This window comes from Saccostrea cucullata, unplaced genomic scaffold, assembly GCF_032062105.1.
Source record: "Saccostrea cucullata isolate Sc308-1 unplaced genomic scaffold, CSIRO_AGI_Scuc_v1 ctg1484, whole genome shotgun sequence".
Lineage (NCBI taxonomy): Eukaryota > Metazoa > Mollusca > Bivalvia > Ostreida > Ostreidae > Saccostrea > Saccostrea cuccullata.
Window position 1 is genome coordinate 45654 of NW_026925796.1, and position 20748 is coordinate 66401.

Genomic DNA, 20748 nt, shown 5'->3' on the forward strand with positions numbered 1-20748 from the left:
CACAGTGGGATTCAAACCTGCGATGTAAAATCAACTTTCATCGAGACTCTAGAGCAGACACTCTAACCACTGAGCAACGCGGGCGACTTATGAATCATCAGATAAGTAAGTGTACTTCTCTTATATAAGCAACAGAGAAGAAATTGTAACAGCTTAAAACTGTTCCAACAGAAAGACGCAACCCCATCAAATAAACAGTCTCAGATATTTTTTTAAACTAAATTTTAATGATTGCAACAAAGAAAAAAGTAATGTATACAATAAAACCGACAGCACAATACACTTTCCTTGCTCAAGCCAGGAGCTGTCCCAATTGATACATCATCATTTATCTGGAATGACAGCACTAACAAAGATTGGCAAAAGTTTATAATTCATCAAACAGATTGTAAAAAATATACCATTAAAGCTTTTTGGTTTGATTTACAAGTAATTCAGAACTACATGCTTTGTTAAAACCAAAGTTCAGCTTTTTTTTCTTTTTGGCTTGGAAGTATATGTTCCTTGAAACATTTAAAAATGTTGTAAAATTTTATTTATGAAACATTCTTAACCTTTGATAAGTTAATTTTTTAAATAAATACTGGAACCTAGAACCGAAGCTAAAATTTAATAATATTTTTCAACCCTTTAATATTCAAAACTATAGTCATATTCATTCAAAAGAATATTCATCAGCTCTAGCAATGTGTACATTTATATTCAATATTAGTTGTCAGTAAGTGGCCACTAGAAAGTATTGAAAAGTTGAAAGACAAACATAACAAAAAAATGGTAAATAAAAAAAGAATGAGCTGGTCAAATGATATGGCACTTCTTAAATACCCAGACACTTCCTATTATTCCCCACAAATATTACCGCTACTACTACACTACTGCTACACAAGAAAAATCAGAACAATAAATTCCATTGCACAGTTTGCACCAATTTACATGTCATGATAAAAATAGACGCCTCTGCATTATACGTTTGTAGCATTATGCTTATCCACATAAAATGATATGATAAATTCACGAGATTCTGTGATTTGTTATCGAGACAGGCTTTGGTTAATATAATAATATGTACATGTAGGCATTGTTCAACACTGTAAAAGATACACAATTACACACTCAACATAAAAAAAGTCGTCAAATTACATTCACGGTTGTCTTTTTAAGAAAAAATTTGGCATACATGAACAAGGTCGCTTCTACACTACTACATAACTCAACAAATAGCCATTTTCAGTCAACAACATTAAAAATTTACTATACACTACTTCACTAGATACAATACATAATTTCAAAATGAACATCGTTACAAGTTTTCTAGGAAATGAAGAGATGAAGTGCACATTCCTTAAACACAGGCTTACTATGAAATGAAGCAATGAAGTGTTCAAACTATTTTTAAGACAAGACTTTACTATGACATAAAGAGATGAAGTGTTCAGACTATTTTTAGACATCTGTGATCCTGACTAGTCTGTCTGATTGTCGCTGTGATTTACGTCACTGAAAGACATGGGCTTCACATGACCCACTGGTATTCTGCCCGAACACACTCCATCTTTTCTAGTCATGAAATCCTTCTGAACACTCTCATGACCTTCGTACAAATTCTCAGATAGCTTATATCCATCGTTGCTTTGTTTTTTAGGCTTTAATTTCTTGCTTTTTGTTGGCTTGTGTTCCTTATTCTTTCTCTGGTTATTCATTGTTTGCGAGTCGGTGCTAGATTTGGAATGAACCACCGTATTCAGTGATGCATTAACATCCTTATAAGGGTAAGCATTTTGAGCAGCGCATCTGGGAACGTCATAATTAGGTGTAAATGAGCTAGATGAAGAACAATATGGATATCTCGTAGAGTGATTTAAATGACTTGGTGTCGTATATCCTGTATGTGTTGGGAAGTTGGGAGATAAAGAGGTGTTTTTCATACAACCAATTTCTGCTACTTTTCTTTGAGTAAAGGAAGATATTGGGGGTAATAAAGGCGACTGTTCCTTTTGAAGAAAATCTGGCGTGGTTCTCACATTTTCACTGACTGTCGATCTTTCTGGTGTGACTTTTCTGCTCAGAAAACTTTGTGATGGCCTTTGAGGTGGTGGAGTTATAGCGGAATAATGAATCGGAGATTGAGGAACATTCTGTGGTGGAGGAGTTATACAGGGATAATGCATTGGAGATTGGGGAATATTCCTGTTTCCAAACATAGGTATTGATCCAACAATAGGACTCTGAAAACGAGACTCCACTCTCCCAGGATTGTTCATTCTTCTAAAAGCTTCAAACTTATCAGTTGTGAGCTCAAACGCAGGTGCTGGCGAAAACGGAGAAAATGACTGAATTGGCATGAATGGATTCACTGGAGGTACAATAGAAATATTTGGAAATGGTAGAAGGGGAAGTGTTGGTAATGTATTGGAGATGTTTGAAAATTGCTGAAACTGAGGAATAGCATAAAACAAGGATAAAGGATTCAAGGGCACTTGCTGTGAAGGTAACATGGCACATTGTTGACTAGGTAAAGAAATGTTTGAAAGCATCATCTGGTTTATCAATGGCACTGAACACAAAGTTGGAGATGGGGAACACACAGGAATAGGTGTAGTTTCTTTGTTTTCCACAATAAGAGGCTTCACTAGACTTTGATTTCTTATTTTCAAATGCTCACTCCTCGTTTCTTCCTGGATTCCAGAGGAGGTGCTAGAACTGATGGAGGACTTTGAAAGGGAAGTTGCTGTACTATTGGTCTTTGATGATATCTCTGACGTATCATGCGAAATTGATTCCTGAATACTTTTGGAATGGCATACATTAAATGATCCTACACCGTTTTGTGGGTTTGTTACTACAGTATCAATACTTCCACTTTGTTGACTGGTTAAGTACTCTGACACAACTAGCTTTGACATGTCATCACCTCGGGTTGATAATTCATTTTCACTATCCATGGAATCCGAGATGTAGTCAGTTTCAGTTGATGAGGTGTGGTCTGAATCATCTTCTATGTTTATTTCGCTTTTATCTAACGTTTCCTCCATTTTGTCATTAATTATGAGACAATTATCTGAATCTTCATCTTCAGAATTTGAATTGTTGTTATTTAAGTTAGATGCCTTGATTTCAGGAACATTTACACAACTTCTTTGAATCATGCCATCACCTACAGAAAATGTTCCTTTGCATTCACTTGGATGCAAATTCTTGGACTCTCCATTATCAATACTGATCACATTGTTGTTTGTTGGCAATAAATCGATAGAACTCCCATAACTCTCATCAGTACCAATTTCTACAACATTTCCAACTGGAACATCATTAATGTCCAGAATCCCAGATGACAACATAGCCTCTTCTAATGGATCAAGTGGTCCTGTTAAACATTTGACTTTTGCTAGGCAAAGCTGGTCATCACATAAACCACACTCATTGCTGGAAAATTTTAGCAATCTCATTTGGTTTGATTTTTCTACTTCTACTTCTAGATAAATATCATGGTCGGTTTCACGTATCACAGACATGATGTCCTCAAGTCTTTGTTCTGCATCAAACGAACTATCTGCTTCTCTGGGGTTTTCAATATCATAACTTATCTCCATCTTCTTATCTGCTAACACTGTATTTGGTGCACAATCTACCTGCTTCTTTTCTTCATCCAAAGTGGTCTTACTTGTTTCATTGCAAGATGGACTGTCCACAACACTCTGTACAGCAGCCAGAAAATGTATTCCATCACTATCCTTCTTCTCCAACATTTCCTCAAGATGTTCTTCTGATTTTTCCTCTGGTTTCACAACTTTGTCAGAACAGGAATCATTTGCTGGAGTATTATTAACAAGAGAGACAGTCTGATCTTGTGGAAAATCAGTGGATGAATTGTAACTTTCACCGCCACTGCTTTGATCATAGGCTCCAATCAATAGACTTAGTCCATCCCCCTTTTCATTGTAACTCTCAGAGAGTACACTCATATTTGCCAAATCTTGAGTATTTCCAGAACTGCCAGGAGTGCCATGTAGGGAGTAAATCACCTTTGGAGTACTGGTACTATTAAACATAGAGGAATTTGTTTCAGACACCATCTGAACTTTTAACTCTGAATTTAAGTATCCTTTATTTTGTCCTAGTTTTTCATCACTCCTTGAATTATCATCATTGTCTTTTACATTTACTGTAGATAAAGTGGATTTTTCTGTAGACTCTTCTCCACTGTTCACTTCTTTATCATTTTCAGGCATGTTCGTCTTTGAATCCTCATTTGGTATGTTATTGCTTTCTGATTTAGCGTCTGTTATGTGTAAATTTGAAGAAACAAATTTTTCACAATCAACATCCTCTTTCTCATTCTGTGTTTCTGTAGATAAGCAACTGTATGCTGCAATGTTTGAGGGTTCAGAAGCTGATGATACAATGTGTGTGGATATAGACGATGGCATTGTAAAAAAATTGTTAACAACTTCTTCCTTTCTGGATTCAATTTGCAGATCTTTCTCCGTTACATTCTGACCACTTGCTCCATCTGGTGGCTTTGCTGCAGGTTCACCCTTTTCTTCCTTTGCCGTTGTCTTTGCTGAAGATTCAGTCTCTATTTCTATATTTTCTTCCTTTGCCAGTTTTATTGAAGGTTCATCCTTTTCATCATTTTTTTCCTCTTCCAGTGAAGGTTCACTCTCTTTCTCTTCATTTTCTTCCTCTGCTGGTTTTGCTGAAGTTTCAGTCTCTATTTTAACATTTTCTTTATCCGTCAATGTCTTTGCTATAAGTTCAGCCTCTATTTCATTATTTGCTTCCTTTGCTGGTTTTACTGTAGGTTCACCCTCTTTTTCACCATTCTCCCCCTTTGCTGGTTTTGTTGTAAGTTCACCTTCATTTTCTTCCTCTGGTGGCTTTGCTGTAGGTTCACTGTCTATTTGACTTTGACCAGTGTCTCCCTTTGTTGGCTTTTGTATAGGTTCACTCTCTATTTCTCCATTTGCTTCCTTTGTTTGCTTTGCTGTAGGTTCATGATCATTAACTTCATTGCCACAGTTACTCAAAATTTCATTAACACAATTATTTTCACTGTCCTTTCCTTTCGAATAACATTCTTCAGAAACTGATTGCACATCCTCACCACTTCCATCTTGAGATTTAAATCCGCCTGGACAAACAGATGCACATTCTTTGATTTCCATTGCATCATTTTTATATCCGCCATCCCTGCCTAATACTTCTTTATTACCATCGCAACTTTTATTTTGGCACCAGAAGGTATTTCCTTTTACACCCAGTAGATGAATAACAGGAATGTACTGATCATTTTCCTCGTTCTGTTTACAAATGCTTTCCTCTTCTGAGATACTCATATCCTGAAGCTCTGACACTGTTCTGTTCAGACTGCCATTAGGGTCTCTTGTCCTACTCTGGTTTCCTCTAGAATTCTCTAAACTAGCCACAGAATCATTCATGTCAGGATTCATTCTTTCTTCTACACTACAGGTATTTGTTGGTTCAGTGGTGTCTTTGTTATAAAGCATATTAAATTTCTCTTTTGAATAAATAACTGCTGAATCATCTATGTCTTTGCTATGATTTGTACTACTTTCTCTAATTTGTTTAAAATCCACGTCTTTTCCCCCTACATCGGATAAAACATCTGCAGTATTTTCCCCCATATCAGCAGGAACTTCAGATACTACATCTAGTTCCTCTATGTCTGGGGCTTCATCAATAACAATCCAGTCATTAAATTCCTCCATTTCTGTGTCCCCCTCTTCATCCTGGCCTTCATTATTCGAATTTATAAAGTTATCCCTAAAATTTTCGCTGTCATTATCCACCACCTCCACAGAATGTCTTTTAATCTCCAACATGGTGGAATTCAGTTTTTCTTCTGAAAATAATCAATATGCTCAGTCATATATGCATATTCTCTTTGACACAATTTTATAGTTTACTACATTTCTACAGAATGTAAATCAAGTTATCTACAGCTTACTTCACTTATATTGAAATCGCTTATTTTGAAATTCCACTTATTTTGAAATAAAAATAAATCCCCAGTTTTTGTCTCTCATATTCTTTGCATTAAAATAACATTTATATTGAAATCGGCTATATTGAAATATCGCTTATATTGAAGCCACTGATCGGTCCCTAGAGGTGATAATGAGTTGTTTTCATAACGATTTATTGAAGTACTCCCTGTCGGCTGTCGTTACAGTTGGTGACAGTAATTATACCTGACTGACCGACTGATATATTAATTAAGGTGTGAATAAATACACTGTACGTTTTCACCTTACGTCTTTTCATACTGCTTTTACAAAATAAAATTATTCACTGTTTTATTCTTTGTTTTTACGCATACAGACATATTGAGGCTAAAAAATAATAATACAGGAACCCCACAGAAAAAGAAAACCCTAAAATCTGACACTAAATATATAGGAACTAGTTACGGCTATTGATAAGCCTAAATTCGAAAACCTAAGAATTTTGGGATTAACTCGAGTTCACTTACGATAATATACAAGCAACGTTCAGCAGTGAATTAACAGTTGGAGTCCAGTGATTTTTCTCTAAAACACAAAAGGCGATCGGGGAATTTTATAATGAGGTTGAAGGTTGTCTTTTCAATGCAACAGAAAGAAATAATTTTATACAGAAGACTAATATTCCATGTAACCTGTTCACTATTTTAAATAAACTGTAACCAAATTAATTTTTTTCGGGTTTGTTCTTCATTTCAGATCAGGATTGAACTTTGAAAAATGGCGGCTTAAAAAATCACAATTTCGCTTATATTGAATTATGGATATATTGAAATATTTTGCCTGGTCCCCTGAACTTCAATATATCCGGAGTAGGCTGTATTTGCAAAACATTTTGAACTAGTTTCAAGAAAAACTAACCCTTGTTACTGACTTGTTCTTTAGTTTCCGTTTTGATTTCCTTTTCAGACTTGATCTTTGGATAGGAATCAGCAGCCCTGTCATTCTCCGAGGGTGTTCTCTCTGCAGTCTCCACTTTCCTTATATTTGATGATCTTTCTGTCTTTATAATGATGGACCTGGTATCTGGTTTAACCTCTGTGGATTCAGTCTTGATTTCTATTTTGGCTATGTCAGGTTTGCATTCTTGACCTGTAAAAACTGATATAATAAGTCTTGAAGCTGATCATTTCTGAAATTCTTCATTAAAGAAATACAAACAACAATTGCTTGATCCCTGTTTGTTAATTATTCTTCACTTTCTCTGTAATTCTGTCAGCAAAGAACCTAGCAGCACTGAGGTAAGATTTAAGCGAACATATATTTTACTCAATCCTTAATTTCAGATAATTGATAGGCAAAGGGTTTCATTTGAATATTGCAGAAAAGAAACACCCGACTTGTGAAGATACAAGATCCTTACACATATGACAAGAGATGTTTGTAAAACACTTATGCCCCCCTCCCCCACAAATTGGAATTTTTCTAAGGGCTATTCCAGAAAAAAATGTAAGGTCATATAAATCTGGAGCAATTAAATTTGCATGGGTGGTGCCATCTATATTTTTAGATGGGTGGTTGCACTTACCCTCACAAATAATCAACTGCAAAGAACTTCCTTCCTACATTTTGTATAAGCCAGTAAAATTTTATTTAAAAAAAAAAAAACGTCCTAAACAGTTGCAAGTGTGTTTACATTGAAAGTAAAAGTAGAATGAACAAACCGGAAACTGCAAAAATAAAAGCACATGGTGTAATGACAGTGGAGGATTGGGACACGATTTCTTTGTGTTCTTGTGTTCTTTGTTGCTTCCAGCTCAAGTTTCATTCCAGCATTTTATTCAAACGTGATTTTTGGTAAATTAAATGATATTAGAAACAATCAGAGATCGTTTGATTAAAACCGAAAGTAGAAAAAAACGTATCTGATAATAAACATTTTAGAGCATGAGTATGGAGTTTGCAAGTCATATATTTTACTTTATACCAAATACGGTGTAAAATAATTTTTATATATAACAGGGTTTGTAACAATATACATGTATTATGTCAATACAATACAAATACAAATACAAATACTTTATTGGCACAAACACAATTACGATAATTGGCAAAGGCCCACTGAACATCATTACGTCCCACTAAATAGACAATGCCCTACATTTTTTTAAGTCCTAAAAAGGGGCATATATACAGGCTATAGCAGGCCTGTACAAAAGAACTTTGGACTTGAACTAAAAAAAGCTGATTGTAAAATCTTACAAGACTTTTGTTTCTGTTAAAATTTGCATAAAAATATCTTTCTAAATTCTTTTCAAAAAAGATTAAAACTATTTTCAAAGTAAAGAAAAAATGAAAGTTTTGTGCATAATATTTAGATTTGCATCATATTTATTTTTTTTTCTTTTTAAATGAGACCATTGTTTGGATACATCCCAAAAGTGAACACTCATTTCAAGTTGCATAAAGTGCAAATGCTTGAAAAAGTACATAAATTTTATTGTACATAACTTAAAAACAATTCTTTAAAAAAAGTATTTTAAATTTAGATGGGTGGTTGTATTAAAAGCATTTTTAATTTGATGGGTGGTGGGGGAGAAAGCAATTAAAAAATATGGGAATTTTTTTGGAATAGCCCTAAGTCTAAAAGGTCATAACTCTGTCAATTATGGTGCCATCTTACCCAAAACAGAACTTGACCTAGATATTCATCGGACTTATCTGTATACTAAATTTCATTTCAATATGTGCAACCTCTCCAAAGAAATGAACGGAAACTGCAAAAATATGGAATTTTTCTAAGTCCAAGGGGCATAATTCTATCAATTATGGTGCGATCGTACCCAAAACAGAACTTGACCTAGATATTTATTGGACTAATCTGTATACTAAATTCCATTTCAATATGTGCAACCTCTCCAAAGAAAATGAATGGAAACTGCAAAAATATGGAATTTTTCCAAGTCCAAGGGGCATAACTCTGTCAATTATGGTGCGATCGTACCCAAAACAGAACTTGACCTAGATATTTATTGGACTAATCTGTATACTAAATTCCATTTCAATATGTGCAACCTCTCCAAAGAAAATGAATGGAAACTGCAAAAATATGGAATTTTTCTAAGTCCAGGGGGCATAACTCTGTCAATTATGGTGCGATCGTACCCAAAACAGAACTTGACCTAGATATTCATCGGACTAATCTGTATACTAAATTCCATTTCAATATGTGCAACCTCTCCAAAGAAAATGAACGGAAACTGCAAAAATATGGAATTTTTCTAAGTCCAAAAGGGCATAACTCTGTCAATTATGATGCGATCGTACCCAAAACAGAACTTGACCTAGATATTCATCGGACTAATCTGTATACTAAATTCCATTTCAATATGTGCAACCTCTCCAAAGAAATGAACGGAAACTGCAAAAATATGGAATTTTTTTAAGTCCAAGGGGCATAACTCTGTCAATTATGGTCCGATCGTACCCAATACAGAACTTGACCTAGATATTTATTGGACTAATCTGTATACTAAATTCCATTTCAATATGTGCAACCTATCCAAAGAAAATGAACGGAAACTGCAAAAATATGGAATTTTTCTAAGTCCAAGGGGCATAACTCTGTCAATTATGGTCCGATCGTATACAAAACAGAACTTAGCCTACATATTCATCTGATATACCTGTATACCAAATTTCATTTCAGTATGTGCAACGGTTATGAAGAAAATGAACGGAAACTAAATAGACCGACGGACGGACGGACCGACCGACAGACAGCAGCAAAGCAATATGCCCTCCCTTCTTCGAAGGGGGGCATAAAAATAGGAAGAATACATTTCAGGATCACAATATCAGCTAGTTAAAGCATAAAAAATTACCTGCCATTCAATCAAAATTTCATAAAATTGCAGCAGGATGTCCATAAGTCCCAGAAGCCAGGAATTTCCCTTTTCATACTAACATAATCACCAGAGGCCTGTTCAACAGAGTGAACATTTCTGAGCGCTCGCCAAAATTCCTTGTACCTCCAACAGAAATGTTTGCGAGCACTTTGCTCTGTAAAGTCTGCTGGACACGCCTCTGGTTATTCTGCTATTGTTGTGAAAGAAACCCCTGACTCCCTTCTACTTTTTCAATGTCCCCTGCTGTATGGGACGACCCCTGCGAAACCTTGTAAATCCTATAATGTGTAAAATGGATACAACAAATACACTGATATTCAGTAAAAAGTACGTAAGGGTTGCCCGCAACCCTGTGTCTCGCCTGCTGTCGCTGTGGTTAGTAAGAAATGATTGTCTGATAAACTGAAGCATTTATTGACATTTCAGAAGGAATAACCAAAAATACAATAATAAAGAAATGGAACAGCTCTAATATCTATCCCTTGGCGATTATATTGGCATTTATAATTCACAAATTATTGTGATGTTTTTATTATTGAATATTGCAACGTGTTATGAGTCGCAATAATTTGAACTCGCATTTTGAAATCAAATCCACTGTATATGTATCAAGTCATTCATGCAGAAAATGTAGGTGAAGATTACCTAATTATGGTACTGATATAGTTGGTTACCCATGATGTGTAGACTGACAAATTATCATGCCACTATAAGTTATAGTTGCTGAGATATGGACCTCCACCATAAATTTATGCAAAGTCACTCATAAAAATGTAGGTCAAGATGATAATTCTGGTACAGGCGTTTGTGGTTACCCATGATGTATCCACTGACAAATTATCATGCCACTATAAGTTATAGTTGCTGAGATATGGACCTCCACCATAAATTTATGCAAAGTCACACATGCGGAAAAATGTAGGTCAAGATGACCTAATTCTGGTACAGGCGTTTGTGGTTACCCATGATGTATCCACTGACTAACTATCATGCCACTATAAGTTATAGTTGCTGAAATATGAACCTCCATTATCAATTTAACCAAAGTCATTCATGCAGAAAAATGTAGGTCAAAATGACCTAATTCTGGTACTGTTGGTTACTTATAACCTGTACAATGACAAATCATCATGCCATTATAAGTTATAGATGCTGAGATATGGACCTCCACCAAAAATTTAACCAAAGTCACTCATGCAGAAAAATGTAGGTCAAGATGACCTAATTCTGGTACTGACGTTTGTGGTTACCCATGATGTATCCACTGACTAATTATCATATCCCTATAACTTATAGTTGCTGGAATATAGGTCTTCACCATAAATTATCATGAAAAAACTAAGTCCAACTTAAGGAAAAAATACGGAAAAATTTGAATTTTTTTTTTCAAAATCATACTTGGGATATAAATTTTTATCCATACTGAATATTGTGTCCAAATTTCAAGAAGACTGAATAAAATTTGAGAAAGTTATTGCAGTTTATAAAACTTTGACATTTGGGTTAACCAAAAGTTGGACGCCGACGACGACGACGGAATCTATACGCTATGATATTCAGTAATTACCTGGGGCACTGGAGGAAGAAGCTGTCCTAACAGGGAGATTAGCCAGCATCTTAGGGATCATCTTCTTATCTTCCTTCTTCTCATCCTCTTTTTCCTGATCAGCCTGCTCCTACAGGTCAGAGTAAAGGATCATTTAAGGATCATTAAAGAATCAACAATGTTATATTTGAAATTATTCATGAACTGCACTTTACCATGTTTTAAATTTTTTAAAATTTTTCTGTACAAGGGTGTGTTTTCAAACAGTAACTAAGAGTGACTACTTTCAATAGACTACTGTGAAGCAATTATAAATCTACATCCCAGACAATGGCCACAGGTCTTCCTTAGCTCACCTGCTCCTCCATGAAGTAGACTGCCCTCTCTGTTTTGTAGTCTCCCTCTTCTTGTTCCCTCATTGTCAGTTCATCCACCAAGTCAGCCTTCCTCTTCCTCTCCTCAAAATCAGGGATAGCATTCTCATTGAAATCTTCATCTACTACATCATCTGCACTGCTGATGCTACAGAGGAAGAGGATTGTAATGTTACTATGTTCAGTTTGAAGGTTTACAAAACAACCAGAATTAAATAATTTTTTTTCATTTGAAACAAAACTTGTTTCAATTAAACATGAAACATTGGCACTATTTGAGATTTTAATCAGAAAATAAATTACTTGTTGGAAATGCTTTCAAACCCTTGTTAAAAGACTAGTATGCTTTGTAGAAAGATTCATTAACAATGGCCAAGTGGTTTTTCAAAAGAAGTTTAAAAAGTGAAGTCTATAAGCAGACAGATGTACATGTACATGTATATAGGACAAAATATGATCCTCAGCTAAGCTAAAGACAACCTGTAAGGACAATATCAAATTCCAGCACTCAAAATTTTTAAGAATATGGAATTGCCAGCATTCCATCAATATAATCTTGTGTTAATTTATAATTTATACTTTAAAGGTGAATAAAAATCATACCCTCCTGGCAAAGAGTCTGGTACTTTTGACCGTACAAAGGTGTAGTTGGCAAATCTGGAATTTGTCCTCTTATGTCTTGCTTTGTGTTTCTGATTTTTGTAGGAAGAAACTGTCAAATCATGCATCAACTCCCTCAGAGAGCTAGAGAATCAGAACAATTTATTTAAACAAACTTTCTCCAATTTTTAAGAGAAGTCATAAAAATTTTCAAAATTTCCCTATATGATTTCATTTTACTGTAGTTATGGTTGAGTACAAAAACTATTTTAAATGAATTCTCAATTACTTAAGTAATTCTCAAGTTCACATACTCATATGCAATGTCAAAAGACCACTTGTTCTTTTTCTTGGGTTTCTCTTTTTCTTTCCTGTATGGGTGAAACTGACGCTCATCCCTCTTGGCCTTTGCCTCATTTCTTATTGGCCCTGCCTAGAATAAATTAAACATTTTCTCTAAAAAAAATTCCAACTTCTTCAAAAATCAAATTAACATTTAGTATACTGATATATATCTTATAGCTTAGCACATAAAATATTAATACATGAGAGATGTAAAAATCCAGTGAAAACTGTTAAACACCTCAACTTCATCTAACCTTTGACAGAGGTTCAGCATTAGCAGACGATGGTGGAGGTTTGTAACTTGAAGAAATTCCTCTTGTAACCGGTGACCTTGACCTGGATTTGCTTGACCTTGGCTTTTCCTTGTTGACTGTGACCACTACTATATCCTCCTTCCCTGGTTGGGTCTTCTCACTTCCTGCAGTTTTCTCTACTTTAACTGGTTGGCCTCCCTCTTGACTCACTTCAGTACCAGAGGCACTTTTTTCTTTCTTTTCCTCCTCCCTTGTTTGTGGAGAGAATACATTCTTTTTCTCTGTGCTTCTAAGGTGCACTGTCCTTGTCCCTGTGACGGGGGAAGCCCCTCTTGTTTTCTCCTCTTTATTCCCTAATGCTGGGGAATGCTGTGGAGTAATTTTATCCTCTGTCTTAACCAATACTGTTGGTGACTGTCTTTGTGCTGTAATCTTTTTCTTATTCTCAGGAATAATGACAGTCAAAGTCTTTTCTTGAGGTGAAACTCTTTTTGTTGGCATGGAAACATTCAGAGGTGGAGTTTTGTCACGTTGTCCCATGGTATCTGCCAGATCCAGATTCAGAAGGGGCATCTTTTCAACTTTTACCGTTACTTTTTGTTCCAGCTTCTTGTTATTCTCATTTGCAGGCTCTATCTTAATTTCTGGAATTTTGCTTGATGTTTTAGGATTGTTATTATCATCAATGGTGTTCCTGGTTTGGGTAGTACTCTCATCATTCTTGAAATCCTTGTTCTTGGCATTTTCAATTTGATCTGGAAATCTTATAGGTGAAATAAAAGCTTTACGAACTTTAGGGACTTCCTTTTCATTTTCAGCCCTTGCTGGTGACTCTGTTGATACCTCAGTGGACAACCCTCCCACTACACAACTCAACACTTTCTCATTGTCTTTCTCTTTTATCCCATCTTTAAGGCCTTCGTGTCCACTGAACACACCTTTCTGAGTGGTCTCGGGTGAGGAATCAATTATCATTACAGTGCTATCATCAAGTTCTTCAGGACACTCTGACTCGGCATTTTCCCTTACTACTTTATCAATGGGAGAGGAGCCCATTATCATTATAGTGCTATCATCAAGTTTTTCAGGACTTTCAGCATTTCTCACTATTTGGTTGGGATCTGGAGAATCAGATATAAGTATGACACTTTCTTTGGGTTCATTCCCTTCAGAATCTTTATTCAGTTTCTCTTCTTTTCTTGGAGGTGTTGAAAATGTAGGAAGATTTTTATTTACTTGGGAAGAAAATCCTAATATTTTGGACCAGAATGCCGTCTTATCAGTTGGTTGATTTGTGCTCACTTCTAAAGAGGCACTTACAGCATTACTGTCAAAATGCACTTTCTCTGTACAGTCTTTACTATGTGAACCCCCAACTTCTGTAGACAAAGTAACACTGGAATCACCTTTTGGCCTTAATTCAACTGTACCTGAACCAATTGATTCCATTTTAAGCTCATTCTTCTCTATACCTTGCCTCTCCAGCAGTCTGGATTCATTTTTGGTTGTTTCAGTCTCAGAGGTTTTAAAATCAGAAGATTCTTTCTTCTCAAATTCTGTATTCTGTTCCTGCATTGATGCTTTGAGTGTTTTCATAGTGTTCTCTATGACATTATTCAATTCCTTTCCTTCATCAGGAGTTATAAAACTTAGAGAATTGCTATTACACTGCATTAGAAGGTCTAGTCCTTCTGAGATAGAATTCAGCTGATCAGAGAGGACCTTTTCGAATTTGTCTTGAGAGTTTTGAGAAGCCGACAGAGATTTAAATGAAGTTTGGGAGGACGACAGAGAACTGACTGAGGTTCCATCATTACTGTCCTCCAGCTGGCACTTCACCATGTTTAAAATTCTCTCCATTCCTGATTTCACAATTCCTGAATCATCCTCAGGCCTCTCCTGTCTTTCGACCGAGTGTTCAAACGTATTGGGTGATTTCTCAAGCTTGAACGATTCCTCCTGAAAGTCATTTAATATGTTCTCCTCGTCAAGTGAGATATCTCCATTTTCCCCTCTGTGATCCGATTTATCGCTGTCGTCCGATTGTTGTCCGGAGGAAATAGTCCTCTGATGCTTTCCCGTCTGTGGTAGACTCTTGTGTACAACAGAATTCAGGGCATTTATCAAGTAAACATCCTTCATACTAATTGGGGAGTGGTCTTTTCTGTCAAAAGAATTATCACAATAAGCACATGTATCTATTGTAATGTAATCATCTAAAAGGGTTTATTACTGTCTTATAGCAAACAAAAACCTTTAATTCTTTTTTATAAAGTGATTGTTAAAAATACTGAATTACTATTCACTATAAAATGAACAACATACTCAATCCTGTAAGTTTACTTCATTGTTCTAGTTATTATCTGAATCAGTTAAAATCGTAATGCAGAATACTTCACTAAATCATTGCATATTCCTTATATATTTCGTGTTTTTTTTCTTTTTCTTAGAAATTCTCATACCCTAATATCCTGACACATTTATAAAATAAGAATTTCTTGTCAAATGTACTCTAAAGAGTGTCTTACCCATGGATACAGTCCTTAATGAGTTGTTCTTTAGAAATCCACTGGAACTTTGAATACACTGGTACATCATTGGTGACTGTAATCTTCAGACCCTGGTCATCCGGCAGTCCTTGTACCAACCTGTCTGGATCGGGTTCAAACTCCTCTTCACTCCCATCATTCCATTGTCCATTATCTCCATCCAGATCAGGATGGACAGTTTCATTGAATATGGCATGGAATGTTTTTGACTGGGCAAAATGAGAGGATACACACTCCTCATTTTTAATTTTATCTATCTGTAGTGAACTGTGAACTGGATTTAAAGTTGTACATGCAGAGCCTATGACATTTGTAGAACCACTGCTTTTTAAATTTTGAAGACTGAAAGATTTATCCATTGTTAGTGTTAAAGAAAGATTTTCCAAGGATCCAGAAGATCTTGTGCTGCTTGGAGCATGATTTTGCTCAGATGTTGTGTGCTGTGTTTCTTCTACTGTTGGCACACCACGACCGCTCTCTAGATCCAACAGGTCCTCTAGTTGCTGCTGTACCTCTTCAGTTCTGCTTTCTTTTACATTTTCGTCATGTCCCGGTATTTCTGTTAGTGCCATGTCTCCTGATGCTTTCTGTGTTTCAGCAGTGTCTTCAGATTTGATGTGAGCAGATTTCTCTTTAAGTTTTCTATGCTGTGTTGAAAGGAAGCTGTTCATTATATTATGCAAGTCTGCATCCATCTTTGTCAACTTTTTCTTAACAGCTGCTTTTTTGATTCCTAGATTTGCTGTTTTGTGATCTGAACCCAGTTGACTGTTTGTTTCCTTTGATTCAAGTTCTGTTGAGGATTGTTCATCTTTTAATCCAAGCTCTGTTGAGCTTTGTTCATCCATGGACCCAAGCTCTGTTGAGCATTGTTCATCTTTTGATTCAAGCTCTGTTGAGTGTTGTTCATCCTTGAGCTCTGTTGAGCACTGTTCATCACTAGATTCAAGCACTGTCGAGAGTTTTTCATCGTTAAGGTCTTGGGACTGCAACACTTTCTCCTTCTCTAGTTCAGTTGACAAAGGTGGTGCTTTCTCCAGCTTCACAGAAGAGAGATCAAGGTCAACTTCACAATAATCTGCTGTTTCTCTTTGTTCACTGGTCACGACAGTGTTTGACAAATTAGATACACCAGTGACTGCTTGATCATTTTCCTTAGAAATTTTAAAGGAATCTGATTCAGTTTCCTCTATTGATAAAATGTCTTGAGACTCTGCAGGAATTTCAGAGGATACGGTAACACCTTCTATTAGTGATAAAGTTGTTGAATTATTTCCACATGTTAAGCTGTCTTGGGGAGTTTGAGAGAATACAGTCCCCGTATTTTCTAATGGTAACATCTCTGTTAAAACATCTGGTTGTGCTTCTAAATTCCCATCATCCAAACAACCTCCATCTTTAATTTCAGGTGTCATGGCCTTTTTACCCACTTCAAATGAATTAACCTCTGTGTTTGGTATTATTTCTCCATTATCAATCTCCATTGAAAGCTCCTCTTCTCCAGGTATAACAGTAGCAGGTGTCTCATTCTTTCTGCTATCTTCCTGTTGCTTATCTGTCTGTGTCCCTTTAAGGTGTAATTCTTCACTTATCTCTTGATCCTCTGATGAATTTGATGGCAATGATTCATGTTTTGGTGAAGAGGTAGAGTTGGTAGTTGGCTTCTTCTGAATTTTGGGTATTTTCTTCAGTGGTATCTTAGCGCTTGTAATAATGCCTTCTATAATAGCTGTAATAAATAAAGAAATTTATTTTATAAAGTGAAATTGATAACAAAGGGAAATTGAAAATAGAAACATTTATGGAATGAAATGCATTTGATGTTTTAAACTCTAATCATTTATACATTTACATTGTATCATACATTCCAACATATCTGATAAAAATTTAAACAAGACAAACTTTGATTAACTCTGTTATGTAAATGATGATTAAAACTAATAGAAGTTTGGCACTCATTACAGTGTTTTAAGCAAGAGTTATTCCCCTTGGCCGCCATATATTGTAGGTCAACATTCCCAGATCCCCTCATTATTCAACCAAATTCAATTTGTTATACTGGGTACTGAGGTAAAGATAACTCTATTTTTCTTATGAATAAATGTTTGTAAAAGACTCATTCATAATTTCAAGATTGAAAATATTTTTCTATGTATATTTCTGGCATGCATGTTTAAAATTGGTTGCTCAAACAGGAAAATTCATTACCCAGCCCTACAAGATGGCGGGTAAGGGGAATAACTCTGAGGCAAAATACATACAGCTTACTCCACTTATATTGAACTCGCTTATTTTGAAATTCCGCTTATTTTGAAATAGAAATAAATCCCCCGTTTTTGCCTCTCATATTCTCTGCATTAAAATAACGGTTATATTGAAATCGGATATATTGAAATTTCGCTTATATTGAAGCCACTGATCGGTCCCCACAGGAAATAATGAGTTGTTTTCATAACGGTTATATTGAAGTAATCCCTCGCGGCTGTCGTTACGGTTGGTGACTAATTATGCCTGATTAACCAGTTGATGTACAAAGGTGTGAATAATGAAGTTTTTACCTTATGTGTTTTTATACTACGTGCTCTTACGAAATAAAATTCTTCACTGTTTAATTCTTTGCGTCCACGTGTATAACACGGACATATCGAGACTACACAGCTAAACGTAATATAGTAGCCCCCACAGATCTAGGGAAAAAAACATAATTTTGAAATACCGTTAATGGCTATTGATATGCCTAAATTCGAAATAATAATTAAAGAATTAACCCGAGTACACTTACGATGAAATACAAGCAGCGTTCAGCAGTACCTAACCTTTAAAGTCCGTTGAATTTTCTCCAAAACGTAAATAAATGCGATCGGGGAATAATAATGAGGGGTAAAGATTGTCTTTTCAATGAACAGATATAAAACAAAAAATCAAACCTTCAAGGACTCATATTCTTTGTATCTATTCACTGTTATAGATAAACGATGACAAATTAATTTGTTCGGGTTTGTTCTTCTTTATTTAAGATTGGGATTGAACTTGTAAAAATGGCGGCTTCACGATTTCGCTTATATTGAATTACGGATATATTGAAATAATTTGCATGGTCCCCTGAATTTCAATATATCCGGAGTAGGCTGTAATAGGAAAACCATCTGTTATATGCTGTATTTACTTTTTCTCATCTAAAATATTCATGCAGATTTAGGGTCTAATGTTATTTTCCTAAAATACATGTGTGTATTTTTGTAAAACATCAAAAAAATACTTTCAATTCGAAAAACTGTTCTCAGAGACACAGATGGGGATTGGTGACAGACACTTTACTATTGCATTAAGCTCTTCTAGACTTAACCCAGAGAGCTAAAAATCATGAACAGTTGATGTCAAAATTGCATGCACTTTAAAAATTCCATGCAAATAAATTGAGGTTTAATTACTGAAATGTATAAGCATGTATGCAAACAAAATATCTGTTCAAAATATAAACTTCATCTGCGGAATTGTTACAGTAAAAGTCAGTTACAACGAAGACACCGGGACCAGTGAAATTACTTTGCTATATCCATAATTCGTTATATCAGTATAAGGAATTCGTTAAATTTATATAGCTGGGGATCCAAGATAATTTCGCTATATCAGTGAATTCGCAATATCCGTGTTCGTTCCAATCGAGTTTTGCTGTATATGTATGGTCTGAACCTGCCACCTATGAAGACCTTCATATTAGATGAAATGTCGGTATTAAACATGCAACATGGCAAGTTGTTCTTATCTGTTTCTATAATCTACTTACGTTTCTGTAGTGTAATTTAGAAATTTAAACAAGAATTCCCTGACCCTTGATGGTCTTGCTGGTATCACACGTCAACGGAATGGCCCCAAGGGAGCAGATAGCACTAAGTATTAAGTGACTTAACTGACCACAAAAGCCATGTTTAAGTTTTTATATTCCCTACCATACACCTTTTTATTTAGATTCAGTTTTTCTTCTATCACGTTCTTTTATGATACATTTATTAAATTGTAATGTATTGCAGTTGTTGTGTTAAAGATAATACATAGAATTCTGAATTCATCTGAATTCAATAATTGCTGTATATCCAAAATTTTGTCAAATTACACTGACATTTCATTTTTTTCTCTCCAGATTTGAAGCTAAAAGGAAATGAAAACTGTCGCTCAGTAAATATATTTGATCTAGGTGCTATCTAAGCAGTATCTAACCCAATTAGTAACAAACAATATACAATTATGGACTGTTTAGAAGGGAGACATCACCAATTATCAGGTCTGAGTAGGGTTGTCACCTGAGGGCGCTTACGCCTGAGGGTGACAACCCCACTCAGACCTGATAATTGGTGATGTCTCCCTTCTAAACAGTCCATAATAGTTTTATTATCCTGAAGAATATACAATTATCAATTACGTAGAGTAGAAAATGGTAATCAAACCTCTTGTTTTCTTCTACTCTGCTCCGATTCCATACTTTCAAAATATGTCAACAGACAACTTTGACGTCATCGTTAAAATTTATTGTTTACCGATCCCGCACATTTATTTCAAAATTGTACTTATAAATAAGAGTTATCTCTCTTAAATCACTGTAGTTTCATTCAAAGGGCAACAACACAGTTGTATCCCTGCATGCTTGCTTACACTATTTCATTGTCATCTGAAGGGAGATAACAGTTGTCACCCTGCACGTGAGGGAGACATCACGAGTTGTCTCCCTGCACGTGACCTGCTCTGAACCAATCAGATTGACTGTATAATTCTGAAGGATAATAATATTGATTAATTACTATCTATATAACATTTTGCTATTAGCAAACAATTACTTCAACAGCTGAATCAACTCTAACTGGTCAGTAATGAACAATGTTAGTAGATCAACATTATACCACCTTGCTGAGCCCTGAAATCTTTTCTACTTTGGACCAGAGATCTGACTTTGCCCTTGACCTGAATGTCAGTCATTTTGCTTATGCCTGCCCTTCTAATATTAGTAAAGACAAAGGAACCAATCACTTTTAAGCGAGCATGATCATTAATTTGCTGCACTGGACACACAGTTATACAATATGCACAATTGATAAACAAGTCTGCATAAAATGAGACTAAAACTTCACACCATGAAAAATCAAAATATATATTTTTGCTATATTAGTTTGGCATTATTAAAGCATTACTGCATGAGGAATGATGATGAATGGTC

The 20748-nt window shown here is 35.4% G+C and overlaps 1 protein-coding gene across 1 annotated transcript in view; it reads right to left on the reverse strand.

Moving 5' to 3' along the window:
- Positions 1-576: 576 nt before the first annotated feature.
- LOC134269819 (uncharacterized) overlaps positions 577-20748 on the reverse strand; it is a 37764-nt gene continuing 17592 nt past the window's right edge. Inside the window, 9 exon segments of the mRNA XM_062752022.1 lie at positions 577-5863; positions 6885-7115; positions 11439-11547; positions 11774-11939; positions 12395-12535; positions 12706-12824; positions 12991-15154; positions 15519-17268; positions 20438-20529. Of these exon segments, the coding sequence (XP_062608006.1) occupies positions 1464-5863; positions 6885-7115; positions 11439-11547; positions 11774-11939; positions 12395-12535; positions 12706-12824; positions 12991-15154; positions 15519-17268; positions 20438-20529 (9172 nt within the window). The 3' untranslated portion in view covers positions 577-1463.